At 34.0% G+C, this 18,322-nt stretch overlaps 2 protein-coding genes across 2 annotated transcripts; both read left to right on the forward strand.

The window, feature by feature from the left end:
• The first annotated feature begins 10,546 nt into the window (after positions 1 to 10,546).
• Positions 10,547 to 11,728, forward strand: LOC125468286 (MLP-like protein 328). Its single transcript, XM_048584663.1, has 2 exons — positions 10,547 to 10,894; positions 11,225 to 11,728. The coding sequence occupies exons 1-2, from the start codon at positions 10,711 to 10,713 to the stop codon at positions 11,491 to 11,493; spliced, it is 453 nt and encodes a 150-aa protein (XP_048440620.1). The 5' UTR covers positions 10,547 to 10,710; the 3' UTR covers positions 11,494 to 11,728.
• A 4,542-nt stretch (positions 11,729 to 16,270) lies between these two features.
• Positions 16,271 to 17,685, forward strand: LOC103943021 (MLP-like protein 329). Its single transcript, XM_009353211.3, has 2 exons — positions 16,271 to 16,536; positions 17,182 to 17,685. The coding sequence occupies exons 1-2, from the start codon at positions 16,329 to 16,331 to the stop codon at positions 17,451 to 17,453; spliced, it is 480 nt and encodes a 159-aa protein (XP_009351486.2). The 5' UTR covers positions 16,271 to 16,328; the 3' UTR covers positions 17,454 to 17,685.
• Positions 17,686 to 18,322: the final 637 nt, after the last annotated feature.

Below are 18,322 nucleotides of genomic sequence, written 5' to 3' on the forward strand. Positions count from 1 at the left end.
ATTGTTCTTTTTTTTTTTTTTTTTTTTTTTTTTGTGTGGTAGTGATAGTCTGACAAAGGGCAATAATAAGTAAACTGTGAAAAGAAAAATATTGTACAAACGGAAAAACAAACAGAATGAAAAAGAAAGCAAATTAATATTTTAAGTTGTTTTCACTTCGAAGATTTTGTTTTATTCATTCCCTCTTTTGATCTAATTCTTGGCCTTTATGTATTGAATTATGCATAGTATTGTAGAATCCAAAAAAAAAAAATTTTTGATTCCATATGTATAAAGCATGAAAATTGTAGCCCACCCATAAGAAAATTTTGACTCCACGGTTGCATGTAAGGATAAACATACCAATAGATTAAACTTATTCACACTATAACATAAAAATGCTATTACACTCAATTATAGAAGTTGCTCAAAAGACTAAAGACAGTCCAAGTCGGAACTAAACAACAAGACTATAACTTGCTCTTCTTCCAGCCTTTATTCTTGAAGATATTTATAATACTCAAAGTTCCATGCATGTATAAACCTTGTGCTTGGCGCTTATTCCTTGAGAAGATGGGCATCAATATCTTGAATGACATTGATATGGGGGAGTGTTCAGAAGTAAGATTATCTCCTCCCCTCCTAATCTCTCTTCACATCCCTCATCTTCTATTTAAATGGTTACCGCGTCAATATTTTGTTTTAAATTTATTATATAGACAAAAAGACAAAAAGAAAAGTGTGAGAAGATGAGAGGGAAGGAAATGATAATACAATATAGAGAATCCTACTCCAACTCCAAGTGTTCGCTGGGGGAGAGGGGGACCCTGAGAGCAGAAGACTCTTCATCTTCAGGCTTGAGAGTGAACACTTTACATCCTACACCGTGCTAATAATATCCACCAATTCTCTATTTTATATATGTAAAAAAAAAAAAACATATGAGGTAACTCAAACCCTAGCTAGGTTTCAAGTCTAGCATGTTTATTTTGTAGCAAGCAAGTGGAATTAACTAAGAAAAATTTCAGTTTGGGTTAGGAGGATAGAGGAGGGTGAATAATATTACATTTGGTGTATTTCCAGACTTCACAGAGCCAGAAGTTTCCCAGTCCCCTTCATGTACCGCAACATGGTGTACAGTATCAGAGGCTTGGGAACGTACACGTGGTGCTGGTTGCTAATGACTTTGTACAAACAATTTATCAGCGTTCGCTTTGAACTGTACTTCAGCCCCCAGTCTCCAGCTTGTAATCACCAGCTCTACTCGCAGCCATTTAAAAAAAAAAAAAACTAATGAAAATGGTTTGAAAACTTTGAGCTTTAATAATAAGAATAAAATAAATAGTAAGGTGAATAGTACTATAATTGATTTTTTAGTGTAAAAATGTGATTTTTCGTTAAAGTAAACAGTACTGGAAGTTTTTCGTATTCTCTTTTCTATAATTAGTAATTAATATTAAAGTTCGTCTAAGATTACTTTTAAAGGAGATATACATTAAAAGTATCAAATAGAAAAACAAGACAACATCATTCAAAAAAAGGGAAAGGGATCCTTTTCGGATCCATTCTACCTAATCTTTCTCATCAAATAATCCAAATTTTTAAAATTTGATCTAACGGCTAAAGTTATTATAACTTTTAGAATGGGTCCGTATTTTTAACCGTTTAATCAATTTTCAAAGATCCGAATTATTTGATGATGAGAATTAGATGAAAGAGATCAAAGGATCCCTTTTCCTAAAAAGGAAAAAGAAAAACAAGACAGCAAGTTTTTTTCAATAGATGAATTTTATTAGGAGTAATACTATTCATATCATGTTTTTGTACCACATTTTCATACCACTTTAGGCGGCATTTGATGTGGACAGCCACATCATTTGAATTAATCCTATTTTTAAATTTTGTTCATTATTTAATAAACTAATAATTAAAAAAACTAGTTAATTAAATAATGATTGTTGTATACGAGGAGTCTTTCTTGTTTAATCTGCTTAACATTATTTATATTTAATTTTAGATAAAGCGACCCGAATTGAACCGTCCTAATAATTTTTTATTTATATATATATATATATATATATATATATATATATATAAAGGGAGAAGGCCAGTTTGGTGAAGCATTCGGAAAATGCCAAGAATGCCCTCATTTCATACATAAAGCACACGATAACTGCTCACAAAAATAGGGTCAAATTCGTAAATATGTTACTATTTATAAATCATTTACAAGTTGAAAAACAAAATTATCCATTGCAAACAATATATGCACCCATCACAACAATGACAATTATGAACCACTAGATGAAAACACACACACACTTTAAATTCATTATCATCCCTTAAATTAATCATCCTATAACTACTTCGTTACATTCTATCTTTTTGCTATACAAAAAACAAGAAGTAAATAAATAAATAAAAAAAAGAAAAAAAATACTTCAGATGGGCACGAAGCCACGAACTTTCAATAGCAGTTGCAGCGGTTGCAAACTTCAGAGACGGAACTCTCCACAGCAGTTGCAGACTTGCAGTTGCAAATTGTAGAGACAGAATTCTCCACAGCACTTGCAACGGTTGCAAACTGCAGAGATGGAACTGCCATATACCGCATGTTTAAAGTGAGCAACGGGTCACTCCATCCCCACAAACTAGTGCGAAATTCAGACAGTCACTCAGTGTACCAGAACGCATCCTTCTCCGCTGCCCTCACCACCAATGGTCTCCGGCCTTCTAAGCATTCAGTCCTCTGAATCTTCTCTCACTTCCGCCTCCGACGTCGTCTTCATTACCATGTCCTCCAGGCACCCAAGATTTTATTCACTTCAGTGTCCTATATAATCCAATCATCATTGTCTTCATCAAAGAGTGTCCTAAATATTGTCTAATTAGATAACTTAAAGCTTTTGTTTGCTTGCGTCACCGTCACCGTCACAGGGAGCTTTCAGTTTGTGTTTAATCAAGTTGATGGCACATATGGCAAAAAACGAAGACCTTCCGATCCCAACCAATTCACGACACCCTCAAAGCTGTCTACGGCCACTCCTCCCAACTCGACGAGGCCCAGCTCTTCGCTCGTTCTTCAGGTGGGTCCTCTTTATCTCTCTCCTTGGGGGTTTTTTTTTTTGTTTTTATTTATTTTTTTTTCAGTTTTCAATTTTGTGCATGTGTTTGAGTTTTTTACCGGACGGTGGATTCAAGGAGAGTGAACTTGACCAGAGAGCACATAGACTACGAGGGCTACTCGGTGCTGCCGCTGGCCATATGACAGGACACCATTGTCGCAATTCAGAAGCACAAACGACGACAGAGACGCTGAGAAAGTTCTCATAATTTCCAATGGTCAACAAGAAGTACCAAATTTGTACTTAGCCCGCTGACCTTACCCAGGTAGTAAATTGTTTGACTTAATCATCATTCGTTTAACTATAATGTTATCCCAATTGACATTTGAGTTCAATTTCGGTCAAAGTTTTTTTTTTGGAAATTGAAGGAAATTGAGAATCACAAATAGGGGCCTTATTTCATTTGGGTTGTCTTTGGAAACGTTCGACTACTTCTACAAGTTCCTCAATTACTGGCCTACTGATCTCAATGTCAATAAGGTATGAAACAACGTTATGAATTTGTTGTTAACCTTTCAGCTATGCATTCATTTTGCTGAACGTTAAAGACTGGAACTTTTTGTTAGTGTATAGCAATATACTGTATGATTTATGTAATTTGGATTTGGGAAATTTGGTGATGGGTTGTTTGCTTTCCCATGTTTGGTTGATCATCAACTGCTGCGGATTTGGTGCATTACCCAGTTTTATGAAAAAAATTATTTACGATTCAGCTACATATGCTAATACGGTATTACAAATAGGTTTTTGTTTTAATTAGTAAAGTTGGAGCCGTTATGTAGGAATTTATTCAATTTGATTGCTAGAAAGATAGGGAGGAGGGGAAGATATTGGTTTTGAGTTGAACGTTATGTTTTGAATTTGAGTGAGTATTACTCATTTATACTTTTGAAAATCTAATTTAATCGTGAATCTACATTCTCTTGGAGTTTGGTATGAAGCTCGATCATGGTAGTTCTTTGGTCTTGCTACACTAAAGCGAGAATTTGTTCACATCATTCTGGATTTGAGTTCACAAAGTTGAATTATGTTTACGTAGTGAGATTAGTTTTAGAATTTTCAATTAAAACATGATTAATTTTGTAAGATTTGTGTAAATTGGTTGTAATCACGGGTCCTACGTGTGATGTACAAAGTTATATTTTCATTTTAACATTTGTGTTGTTCTTCTTTGATGATTTTAAGAAACTTTTCATTCGAATTTCTCTTCTGGCCTTTTGTAATATTGTATTTTACCACAAGCTATAGAATTCATGTTTCCCACCACAAAAAGTACAAGCACCAATAGTTAAAGCACACAATATGTCAATAACAATCTTCTAAATTGTAAACAAAATACCCTAATTCTTTTGTGTGTGAGTGCCTATATGTCAAACAAAGTAACATTAAATCAACTGAAATTTTGAATATAATTTGGAACTTAGGATAGTGTCATTTACAATTAATTATCTTGGGCGAGTGTATTTACAACATATTTTCATCTTTGCATCAACTTGAGCTTAGTCAATTACTTGGAAAGTTAAAGATGCTAAGTTAGTTGAATCTTTAATGGAGTTCGATTGCAATTCAAAGTCATTTTAAGTTCCATTGCAATTCAAAGTTCAGGGTTTTTGTTTGGTCATCATTGATGAAGTAAATGTAAGTTATTTCCGGATTTTAACATTTGGGGTGTGCATTTTGTTTCTAGATCTTCCCAATTCAGTGCTTCTGTTACACTAACGGAAAAACTGTAAACCTAAAAGCGAATGGTTCCTTTTCTAGCAATGATATATCATGCCTCAGTGAACTTTATTGTGTTTAATTTTGCCCTGCTGCATCTATTGCTTATTAGAACGTAAAACAAGACAGAAAGAAGAGGAAAATTAGTTTTCATTTCTTCAAAGTAAATTTGTTTCATCCCTTTGCCTCCAGTTTTCTGAAATTTTTTATAAAATCGTTGTCATTGTTTAATTTGTCTAACTATTATGCCACAATGAAAGTTGTCAACAGAGAACTGAGATTGGATGACACGGTTGACGAAGTCAACGTAAAGGCAAGAGAGAGAGAGAAGACAGACAAATAAAGAATAAAAGAGAAATACATTAGCTTTCTTCGTTGCTGTCAATTGATATTTTTTCCAAACGATCTTTTACGTTATGCCAAAAGTACATGTCATGTTGTAGCTTTTTACCCTCTTATTACGGGTATTACACATTTTTAAAGATCCTTTTATATTATATCGACCCCACATTCGTCATTTGTTATATGAAACTATATTTTGGTATATTTTTTCTGCATTTTGTATTATATTTGTAACTGTATGTATTCCTTTACTACACGATTTGAATGTCATGCTTCTTTTCTATTACAGATATGATGATGAAAGCTTTTCTTCACTCGCCTATGGAGAAAAAGAAGCATGCATATAAAAGATGCAACTGCCTAGAACCTTGGTTCACGTTGACGCATGTCATCAAAGGGAGTAGTCAATTTATAGTTGCTACATGGTGTAATTAGCATCTTTTATAGAGTTTTAATTTTTATGTAAATGGGTGATAGAATTTTGAACTTTTTGTATAATGCTAAATAGTTTCGTATACCAAATGACAGATGTGGACTTGACATAATATAAAAAGATCTTTAGAAATGTGTAACACCCGTCAATGTAGTTATATGTTGAAAGATATGCTCTTTAACGCTGATTAGGATATGAGAATATCTAAAACAACATATATTTGGGGCGCGTAGCGCCCGTGATGTAAAAATGCCTCTCACGCGCATGCGGAGAGGCTAGTTGATATTTTAATGCACGCGCATGCAGAGAGGCTGGTTGATATTTTAACTGATGGTCGGAGACTTGACCAAAATATCAACTTCCTTGACCGAAAAATAGAACCAAAATATCAACGAGGGTGTTTCAGTAGTTTCAGGTGTAACCGGTAATTAATCTCAGCCACAACGCGCAGTTGTTCTGGGTTCAGTGCTCCAGTGCTCCAATGCTAAGGCATGGCTGCCCAATCACCATTCGGGTGGTCGTGGAACTCATCGATTCGCGCCACCACCGCCATCAAATGCTCTTCTTCCACTAACTCCCCAACTTTCTCTTCCTTCCACACAAATCCCCGGAAACGACCTCGTTTAACCGCTTCTTCTCCTCCTCCTTCTTCTTCTCCTAGTAGTAGCTCTAGCTCTAAACCTAATGCCAAACAGGGACTTTGAAAGCCAGTGAAATTGGATCGTCCGAATCCGATTATTCCCATTGGGATCATGGGCGGCATCCTTGTGGAACCTGATTATTCCCTTGTGTCTTAGACTTTAAGTTTTCAACCCTTTGGACAAAACTTTGAGCTTCTTACTTCTTACGGTAATTTTAATCCAATCCGAGGTACAACGTATGCACGACTAAGCCAGCTCATTTGGTTATATCATGAAGGACCAATGCATTATCCTTTCCCCTGCACTTCAGCGTATCCCAAGCATCTTGTAGGTTGATGTATACTTGTTTGTTTTTGATATGCATTATTCATGTTTACTTCTTGTTTCTCTGCAGGTGGAAGCCTAAGAGTGCAGATATTTGGATCAGCATCTCCTTCAAAGTCTTACAAAGATGAAAACAATAGTAAGAAACTCGATTAACCGGTGGTTTCAGGTAAACATAATCGCCTTTCTGCCTCTCCGGTTACAGTTAGTTCCAGAAAAGATAGATCTGCTAAATAAGTGATCAATACCTCATGTTTACAAAGATTATTCTGTATATAATATAATATGTAACTCTTAACTGGATCTCAATTATGCATTGCTGATTTGCACAGTTACTGATTACATCATACAATTAGGATTTCGAATCTCAAAAGTATGATATACTATTTAGATATTGGATTGTGTTTTTGCTTTTCTTTTCATTTTCAATGGACTAGGCAAAATTGGTGGTTGTAGGACATTACAAATCCTTTTTGCTGAAAGTAAAAGGAAAATCAATATGATCGATCGTGTTGTTCTAGGTAATATACATACATGGCCACTTGAGACATTTCACGTGTCAAGCCTTATGTCGGTCGTGTTGATTTTACTATTTCAGCAACAAAAATTTGTAACTGTCCTATAACAACCAATTTCCATTGTTCTTAATTCATTTCATGATGATCCAAATATAGAAATTTATTATCTTTCTATTTAACTCACTGTGTCTTGTGTTCAAAATATTTCCCTCTTCGTAGTATAGATAAATTTGGATTATCCTATGGCTTGTAAAAAAAAAAAAAAAATTATTCAACAGCAAACACTATTAGATTAAAGGGTGACAAGTTTCGGTGGAGCTGTGATGGAAGAGTAGTGGTGAAGTAGTTGCGATGGAGGGATCTCGACGTCCTTCTTTTTCTTTGTCTATTGAGGTGATTCTGATTATCTAAAACATGAGGACGAGGAGGAGAGGAGGAATACACTTAGGGTGTGTTTGTTTGGACTCCTTAACTCTCACTGGACTGGATAAGACTAGACATTAGGGACTCCCGTGTTTGCTGCATACACGGTGGGATTAAACGAGACTCCCATGGATTATCTCCTTCACTAGGAGGTCTTGGCCAATCCCTCGGAAAACCATGGGATTGCTAAGACCTTGCTGCGTCCCGTTCTCTCTCTGCGTCGTGTCCTCTCTCCTCTACCTGCTTGCTTCGTCTGCTGGTTTTGCCTTTACCTACACTCGTGATCCCAGGATCTCTTCATCTGTTCATTTCGAATCTCGAAGAACACAAAAATGAGTCGCGTCTTTTGGAGGGCCCACTTCCTCCTTATGTGCTTTCAATCATTTACTTTACTCAATTTTGTGGGTGGAAACTGATTTCTGCAAATGTTGCAAAGCTTCGAACGAAATTTTGGATTTTCAATTTGAGTCTGGGGTTTGCATTTCGAGTTTGGGTTTCATGATTCGAATATGGGATTTGCACTTCCAGCGAAATTGGATTTTGTGATTCAAGCGAATTTGGGATTGAATCTGGGTTTTGTGATTTGAATATGGGTATTTGCAATTCTAGTGAATCTGGATTTTGTGATTTGAGCGAATTTGTGAAGATGTGCAAAAGATTGAGATGAAGCTGTGGATGTGGATGTAGAGGCTCCACATAGGGATTTATCAAAAGAGCCCAATCGAGCAGACAATGATTCTAGGTTGTGAGGATAACATTTCAAGAAAAAATTGGAGAACTTTCTCAAGAGAGAAAGTGTGTTGTAGAAAATGGTAAAGGAAAAAAAAAAGAAAAAAAAAAGAAAAAAATTATTTTGCTTGTTAGTCCGACACTAGAACAAACGTTTCACTAAATTAATCCAGTTTAGTATAGTTTAAGCCAGTTTAACTTAGTCCTTGAGCTTAGTCCAGTCCGAGATAATCCAGTGCAACAAACGCACTTGTTATGGTTAAAGGTATTTTGGTGCGGTTTGGTTTTTGAACTACTAAAATCGAATCAAATCGAACCGAAATTTTGGTTCAATTCGGCTTATTCAATTTTTTTTTCCCCTTTTTCTTGTTTTGGTTTGGTGAATGGTTCAATTTTTTTTCCGTTTTCGATTTTTCGAAATTGGGCCTAACGAGTAGCGTGGTGTAATTTTAAAATCTAGAAATGAAAGTTGGTATAGAGTCATGACTAAAAGTTATACAGAGAAGCAAAATGGTAGGAGGACCATATTTTTAGACCAAATTTTTTAAACCAAAGGATGTGGTTGTTGATAGTTGGATTACATTTTTAATGATTAAAAAAAATAATCTAACCATTAACTGCTACATCACGTGATTTACAATTATAATTTTAAAAAGATGATCTCTTTAGCATCACCTTAGAAAAAAATGGCCCATCATAAAAAAAAAAAAAAAAATCCTGTTATTATTGTTATCTATAAATAATGCACGTGGTCACTTAATATTACGGTATAATGCTATTCATTTTCACTTATAAGTAAGAGGTCTTAGGTTCGATTCTCGCAAAAAACGAAGATGAATCACATTATTTTGCCAAGCCCATTGTAAGACTTAGCACACTTCTCCATCCCTTTAGTGTAACTATTACCGTTTGTTAAAAAATAAATAATGCACCTGTTGGATGATCAATCGTCAATGATAGTCTTCAATGATCAATAAACTTTAGTGGAAAAAACTATGTTGTGGACCCTTTTTTAGGATTTGGATCCTCTCCTGAGCCTAAGGAGTGGATCCTCCTGACCAAGACACATGTGCCATTGGATTTTTATCCAACGGCTACAAACAGGGGTTCCTTTGAAATTATAATAATTATAATCGTTAGATAAAAATTTAACTGTCCACTTGTTTTGGTCAGGAATATCCTCTCTTTGGACTCAGGAGATGATCCAAATCTCTCTTTTTAGTGGATTATCTTTGGGGAAGAATTAATATTTGATTGATTTGTTTGATTTTTTCAATTACTTTTAGTATAGGAGTTTGTGAACTGACATTTGTGGATACCTAATACCTCATTCCTCCCCTCCCATTTGATGGCTTTTTAACAAAAAAACCAGACGCCATGGCCCATACGTATCGATCTTTCCAAAAATATAATAATGATAATAAATAAATAGATGTGATCATTCAAGAGGTAAAACCTTTTATTCTAAAACATTTTGCAGAAGGAAGTGATGACACCTCACATTTTGGAAGCATCCTAAACAACACACGCAATTATTCATTCATTGTCTAAGTAGAAGGTTGAATTTAGTGGGAGGAAGACCAACAAGGTGGCATACTGGTTAGCATGTATGAGCTTGAGTTATGGTAACATTGTGGTTTGGTTTGAGGAACTTCTTAATGTAATTCTTGATATTTTCTTTGAGGATAGCAATTCCTAATTAATCTCTTTTTCCCTTTGACCAGGTTGAAAGCCCCGGCAAGGTTTTTATGAAGGCCATTTGTTTACACCCTATCCTCGTTGATGTACATATAAATTTGTTATTAATGAATATCGTACCTTTTCAAAAAAAAAAAAAACATTTTACAGATAAATTTCATTTTATTTTAAAACATTTACAAATAAATTTTTAGTGCGATCGTAGTAAACTAATTTTTATTGCATGCGTGAATGCAAATCAAATGATATGTTATTAATAAGAAATAAACATATTAATCAACACTTAATTAATAATTCAATCATCTACTTCCACATTATTATTTGATCTCCCTAACATTACTCATGAGCAAACCCTTCATCTATCCATGCATATTGTGAACTTTGTGATCATTACTTCATAGGATTCCAATTATCCGAGAAGTATGGTTTTAAAAATATATGACTTAATCTTTATCACGTGTTGCATGATTTGGTTTTTAAATTGGATTACCCACTATTTAAATATTACGAGAGAATTTTTAATATCCAGAACACGGGTACATACGCTCTATGTCATACACAAGTAGAGGAACACTTGAAAAAAAAAAAAAAAAACTTTCCCTCCACTTATATTACATATATATGGTGTGCTACATCGTGTTCCGGATAGATTGAGTTTTACCTCGTAATTTAACTCTAGTCGCTTGTATTTAAGGAGGGTAGGAGCCCAAATTATACATATCCTTTAACATTCTTCTCTTATAATTTCTGAGTAGCACCCATCAAAACTGCTCATAAACATGGTTCTGCATGGTAAAATTGGGACTGAAATAGAAATTAAGGCACCAGCTGACAAGTTGTACAACATGTTCAAGAGCGCCCACCTCATCCCAAACATCTCTAATACCCATATCAAAGGAGTTGATGTGCATGAAGGAGACTGGGAAACACACGGCTCTGTTAAGATTTGGAAATATGAACTAGGTACCGCTGCTTAATTCAATTTTCCTGTTTAATTATTCACTTTATATGTATGTATACCTTAATAGATGTGCTCAAATCATCATACATTCATAGCATGAGTTTCAATGTTTATAGCTTTTTTGTAGAAATTCTGATTTATTGTAGCAAAAACAAAGTCGAGATAGAACAATTGTAGAAATCATGTATTTACCATATATGAACTCTTATATATTTCAATGCTTCCTTCAATTTTTGCTTTAGACAATGAGAGTCATATACAGTAAATATATGTTTCCTAAATAAGTCATATTGCCCCCTTTTTACCATGAATGCATGCATGCATATATATAGGGGACCATGTCGGGATATTCAAGGAACAGGTGGAGCTAGACGATGAGAACAAGGCCGCAACTCTGAAAGGATTGGAAGGAGAAGTGTTCAAGTTTTATAAGAGCTTCAAGGGTGTCTATAAATTCACTCAAAAAGATGAAGGCACCTGCATTGCCAACCTGTGGATCGAATACGAGAAACTGAATGAGAATGTTGAAGCTCCAGATAGATATGTCGGTTTGATGGTTAAACTCGTCCAGGATCTTGATGCTCACCTTCTGGGAGCATAAATTAATTGATTAATGAATAAAAACCATATGTCATATGCAACGGTAGAGGGTTCAATTATATGTAATCATGCATGCATATGTTCATCAATGCGTACCTACTTAAATAAAATGCTTTTCTTAATTGGGTTTGTGTGTATTGTAAAAGATGTACGAAGGATGTCATATATGACATTGTGATGTAATAGATTGTGGTTGTCGATCGCATATATAAAATAAAATGTGGTGTACTCTATAATATTTGTCCAATATATTTTTTTTTCAACTTACTTATAAGTCCATATAAGATTTCTCCTCCCATCAATATAAGATTCATTCTCAATACACTCCCTCACGTGTGGCGAATTTTTAAGCCTAACACGTGGACACCACTAAGGGGTGACATGGAGAGCGCGTGCTCGTTCGGCTTCACACATAGGACAACCTGCTCTTATACTATGAAAAAATTTGAGGTTAAACTATAAAACCAATTGACAATATGGGGAGTAGCCCAACTTACTTATAAGTCCATGCAAGGTCCCTCCTCTCATCAATGTGAGATTTATTCTCAATATTATATATATAACTTTTTTTTAGTACAAAAGATATTCTACACTAATCCACTTAATTAAGACACTCTATATTTTAAAGACTCATTTTCCGATCCATTGAAGATTTACTCTGATGTCATTTTTTTTATATAACTTTTGAAAATCATGTTCTTCGTCAGGCTGTAGTCTCACTGTTAATTATACAATGAATTTTGAGTTTTGCTTTCGACAGTTGTCCAGCATTCATCCTGGTTAATTATACAGCTTTTAAACATGGGGAGTTATTTTATCTTGATAAAAATAGTAGGGCAAGGGAGTTGGTGATGACTTCTCAACAAAAGAACGAACGCAACGCCTAAATTTTCATACATCCAGAAGGAAAAAGTATGTGCTAGTTGAATAGAAGTATAATATTGCAAACAAAAAAAAAAACCAGTGATTAGTTATTGAAATCTAATGATATCAATATTAGCACCCTAGTATTATTGATCCAAATCAGGTTCTTAATCGAACCTAAAAGTGATTCCGTACGTTTGTCTTATATGTTTCTTTTAGAGAGACTTTGGATCCCGTTTCTAGCCAATAACATTATTGACTAAGCCCTTAGTATTCGATTTTTTTTTATTTTTTTATTATCAAAATCCCTTGATTTTGTACACCTCATTATTGCTATTAATATGTATTTTCATATGTTTGATATTATTTACTTGACATGTTATGGGATTTAAAATCCCATATTATATAGCATATAAATTAAAAATGATTACAATAAAAAAACACTCAAAAATTTTGATTGAATAAATAGATAAAAATAGGTAACAATATACCTTTGAAATAATAAATGTCAAACAAATCTACCCATAGTGTTCAAAAAAATTGAAAAGGGGTACATTTTATTATAAATATGTACACATTCTTAACAAAAAATGAATAGATTTTACATTAAAAATGGTACATTTACCAAAAAAAAAAAAAAGGTACATTTTACATATAACAAAGTGGTCCATTTATAAAGAAAAAAAAGAGTTTTAATGAAATATGAGTACACTATAAATGAATTATGAGTATAAATAAAAATTAAAAATTATGGACACAAAATGAAATTAATATATGGGTACAAATTAAAATTAAAAAGAAAATTGATACAAATTAAAAAAGGGTTGCCAATTAAAAATGGTACAAACTAAAAATAGAAATATATGATACAAAGTTTAACGATAAATATAAATGTACCAAATGTAATGTTTCTAATACTAATTGAATATATTAAATTTTAATTATGTTGATATATAAATAATTTATAACAAAAATAATGATGTTCATTAAAAGTTAGGACCTTAATAAAAAAATAAGATTTTAATCAATGTAATAGAAAAAAAAAGGATGAGAACTTAATTTCTCGTTTTCTTTATCTGAATTTTTTTTTAATAAACGAATGTTTTTCATGCGATCGTTCGAAGCACTACTTTTTCAAAGTTATAGCACAAATTAATATTGCATAATTTAATTGTAGCAGTAAAGGGGTTCCCTTAAGTTTTCTTTAGAACAGGCCTTGTACGCATTGTTGAGTACCATCCCAACTGATCATAAACATGACTCTGCACGGACAGAGATTGAAATTAAGGCACCTGCTGAGAAGTTCTACAATATCTTCAAGAGCCAGGCTCGCCACACGTCCCAAAAATTTATTCTGGCAGTATCCAGGGAGTTCATGTGCATGAAGGAGACTGGGAATCTCATGGCTCGATCTATCAAAAGTTGGAATTACAGGATACGTGCATAATATATGTGCTTATTTGAATATTATTTTAAAATGACTGAAAGCGCTTTTAGTGAAAATATTTTTGAAACCAATCTTCAATAAAAATGCAAATAAATTTTGAAAAAGCATTTGTAAATGACTCTTGAATGACTGCATCAAAAGAGGGAATGAATAAAACAAAATCTTCAAAGTGAAAACAACTTAAAATATTACTTTGCTTTCTTTTTCATTTTGTTTGTTTTTCCGTTTGTACCATATTTTTCTTTTCACAATTTACTTATTATTGCTCTCTGTCAGACTATCACTAACACACCAAAAAAAAAAAATGAAGAACAATGTTTGGCTACTCAAAGATGAGTAAGAACTCCTACTCAAATTTTTTTTCATGTTCGAATCGCTGAAGTTTGTGCTTATGAATAGAACTGTTCATATTATGAATCACACTATGGAGATCATTTCTGCAAAAATTGAATTCAAATTAAGGTCATTTAGTCAATCTATTTTAGTAAATACATAGACGGTTTAATGTTTTCACCAATTTCTTTCCTTTGTTTATTCATAGTTCGATGACTAAACGACCTTAGTCTAATTGATTTTTTGTAGAGACGATCTTTATAAAGTGATTTCTAATATAAACTGCTCTATTATAAACATGAAGTTCTATGAATCGGCAACAACTAGGTTTGAGTAGGAACTCTTACTCATCTTTTGAGTAACCAAATATTGTTCAAAAATGAAATAGTTGCTAATTAATGAACCGTTAAACTTTCTGGTTTAACAAAGAGATTATTTTCTTGTGAAACCATAGGAGTCGAAGTCGGGTATTTAAGGAAAATTAAATGATGCGAACAAGTCCATAACTATGAGGGCACGTTTACGCACTTGGAATTGGAATGAACAATGATCAGATTATGAACGAATCAAAGTGAACAGGAAACGGAAAGATAATGGATTAGTAAGGAAATTGCTTCATCAGTCTTCAGCAGTTAGGGGAAGGGAGAGCCAACCCAAGAGACAAAATCATCAGATTGTGAGCAAATTTTGCAATTTCACGGGAAACTACATTTGCTGCCCGACATCGCCAACCCTTTTGATAAAACTTTCTGTGTCATTATTTTGGCAGGAAGACAATCAGCTAGTGTAAAAGGGCAAAAAAAAAACCAAGAAGTTCCTTCACAATACAACAACCGAAAATGAAATCCTGTGAAAAGATGCTGCATCCAGAAAAGAAAAACTTTTCTGAAATTAGGCATCGACGATTCAGCTTTGATTGATTCCAAATAAGTGACATGAACCTCACATTATTTGTTTGTGTCATAATTTTATTTTGATGACAAGGCAACCTCTTTTTTTTCTCTCTCTCTAGGTAACAGGTATGTCAAGATAATATGAACCATTGATTTCTATTAGCTTTAAAGAACCCTTAATTTTATCACTAGTTAAGATAATATAAACCTAAATTAGTTTTATCACTATATATACAATATATACACACATTTCCTCGTGCCAAATCCAAACAAACGCCTCAATATCGTACAATCATTCGCTCCAATAATGCTATGGAGGTAAAGTTGATCAATCATTGATCCTCTTATATACGTGTTGGTATCTCTCATCGAGTTTGCTGGTTTTTGTGGTATTTTTCCGTGACCACTTGTGTCTCTTTGATGCTTTAATACAAAAATTTTGGCATTGTTACTGCTTTGGAAGTGGAACTTAAAGCTATTATTCATGTTATTTATATGGCTTTTGAAAGGGGTTGGTGGCATTCTTTTTGGAATGAATGTGATTCTTGTTTGGTAATGCACCATAGTTTACCCGTTGATTTGACAAATTACTGTACCATTCTCTCTTCCATGCATGTTCAGTTTTCTCACGTTTATCGCGAAGGAAATCAGGTAGCAAATTGTTTAGCAAACTATGATGTTGATCATGTTAGTGTTCATTATTTGTGTGATTCTTATCCGTCACGTGCAATTGCGACTCTTGCTCATAATCTTTCGGGGTTTTCAAATTCTTGTTTCTCTTAGGAGTTGTCTTAATTGATTGTTGTTTCAAATAGTTTTCTACTTATTGTTAAGGTTACGCTTCATGTCCCCTCTAACTTATTATATATATTTTTTCTTCCTCAATGTATTCACAATAATGTCTTGTTCCATGATAATTAATAATGCGGAGTGAAAGTGACATTCTTCTTTTAATTAAAAAAAAAGAATTGTTATTGGCACTCCAAAAATCTCATTCTACATTCCAAATTTTCTATATTTGGAAACAAAAATACATTTGTGAGAAGTGTAAAATAAGATTTTTGGAGTGCCAATAACACTTCCAAAAAAAAAAAAAAGTTTTATTCTGGTAGGTATAGTGTTGATAAAACTTTACGTGGAAGATCCACAGTCGCATTGTTATCATTTAACTGTCTAAGTGATCGGATAATATCCACATACTGCCTCCGTAACTATAGCATGGCCTTATATAAGAAGTGGAAACCTATAGGTTTGTATACGTCTCCTACAATTCCCCAGACTTACACTATCGTTAAGAAAATGGCTGTGAGTGGAGCTGGTACTTGCAAGCTGGAGACTCTGGAGGCTGAGGTAGAGATCAAAGCCAACGCTGATAAGCTGTACAAATTCATCAGCAACCAGCACTATGAGTTCCCCAAAGCAGCCTCTGATAAAATACACGATGTTACAGTACATGAAGGTGACTGGGAAACTTCTGGCTCTGTCAAGCTCTGGAAATACACCATAGGTAATATTTAAATTACAAGATGTTACAGTACATGAAGGTGACTGAAACTTCTGGCTCCTCCTAACTAATCAAACTAACAATTAATTTTGTAAACCTTAGAAAAAAGCAATGGGTGTAACAACATGACACTAAATGTTTAAATTACGAGAAATGATTCAACAAAAAAAGAAATACGAAAAATGTAAAGAATCTCTGGAGATCGTCCCTCTCTCGGGTGCCAAATTTTGTTCTGTTGTAGCTTTATACAGCCTCCGCTGTGTAAAAGATAGTGAAATGAACCCCTTTTGGGGCAAATGAAAGAGTAGCAGCTTACTCCGCAGACTTGTGGAGGGAGTAGTGAGACTGTGAGATTGCATGAAGGAGCAAGCAAATTACAACCGAACATTGTTAAGGTTATACTTATGACTAACATATTTTATTTTATTTTTGAATACCACAGACTAACCTGCTGCAAAATAATTAGGCATGCTAACTTGAAACCTAGCAAGCTAGGGGTCTGCGTTACCTCATATATATGTACTCACTTTTAGAATTAAAATTGACAAGACCTCCATGCACCATAGGGTTTACATTACCACACGAAGAATATTTAAAGGATCGGATCATGGATAGCTGTATAATTGTAATTTTCCATTTGACGTGTAGATGGAAATGTCGAGACTTACAAGGAAAAGGTGGAAATAGATGAAGCAAACAAGTGGGTAAGTCTTACAGCTCTGGAAGGATCACATGTGCTGGACAATTATTACAAAAGCTACAAGATCATTTTCCAGGTCACCCCAAAGAGTGAAGGAGGATCTGTGAAAATTACTTTAGAATATGAAAAACTCAACGAGAACGATCCGCCTCCACAGAAGTACCTCAGCTTTCTGGTCAATGTCATTAAAGATGTTGATGCACATCTTCTCAAGGAATAAGCGCCAAGCACAAGATTTATGCATACATACGATATGAAACATTGAGTAATATTACTATCTTCAAGAATAAAGGCCTCAGAGTTGAGCAAGCTAGTTGGCACTGTTGCTTATTTCGGTTTCCGATTTGGTTTGTCTTTAATTCTATGAGCAAGAATGAATTGAGTGTGATATCATTATAATGTTGATGTTGTAAACAAGTTCAATCTATTGGCATGCTTATATTCTTCGAGAAGAACTTAGTTTTTTAATTTAAGTCTCAACCTCGCACTGATAAAAGAGCTTTTAGCAAAAGCATTTAAGAGCAAAACTTACTGTCTATTTAAATTATATTTTATAAATCATGTAAAATAATAATTAATAATTAAATTATTATTAAATTATTAATTAACGTGTTTATTTTTATTAATTTGATTAAAAATTCTAATCTGCTTAACATTATTTAAACCGTCCTAATAATTTTTTATAGATATTTTAATTTTTAACTGATAGTCGGAGACTTGACCAAAATATCAACTTCCTTGACCGAAAAATAGAACCAAAATATCAACGAGCGTGTACATGTTTCAGTAGTTTCAGGTGTAACCGGTAATTAATCTCAGCCACGACACGCAGTTGTTCTGGGTTCAGTGCTCCAGTGCTCCAGTGCTCAGGCATGGCTGCCCAATCACCATTCGGGTGGTCGTGGAACTCATCTATTCGCGCCACCACCGCCATCAAATGCTCTTCTTCTACTAACTCCTCAACTTTCTCTTCCTTCCACACAAATCCCCGGAAACGACCTCGTTTAACCGCTTCTTCTCCTCCTCCTTCTTCTTCTCCTAGTAGTTGCTCTAAACCTAATGCCAAACAGGGACTTTGAAAGCCAGTGA

This window comes from the organism of the source record quoted next, unplaced genomic scaffold (genome assembly GCF_019419815.1).
Source record: "Pyrus x bretschneideri cultivar Hongxiangsu unplaced genomic scaffold, Pyrus_bretschneideri_v1 Contig22, whole genome shotgun sequence".
Lineage (NCBI taxonomy): Eukaryota > Viridiplantae > Streptophyta > Magnoliopsida > Rosales > Rosaceae > Pyrus > Pyrus x bretschneideri.

Coding starts and splice junctions, on each gene's coding strand:
- LOC125468286 (XM_048584663.1), top strand. CDS start 10,711: ATGGTTCTGCATGGTAAAATTGGGACTGAAATAGAAATTAAGGCACCA. Junction 10,895..11,224: donor GATTTGGAAATATGAACTAG/GTACCGCTGCTT, acceptor GCATATATATAG/GGGACCATGTCGGGATATTC.
- LOC103943021 (XM_009353211.3), top strand. CDS start 16,329: ATGGCTGTGAGTGGAGCTGGTACTTGCAAGCTGGAGACTCTGGAGGCT. Junction 16,537..17,181: donor GCTCTGGAAATACACCATAG/GTAATATTTAAA, acceptor TTTGACGTGTAG/ATGGAAATGTCGAGACTTAC.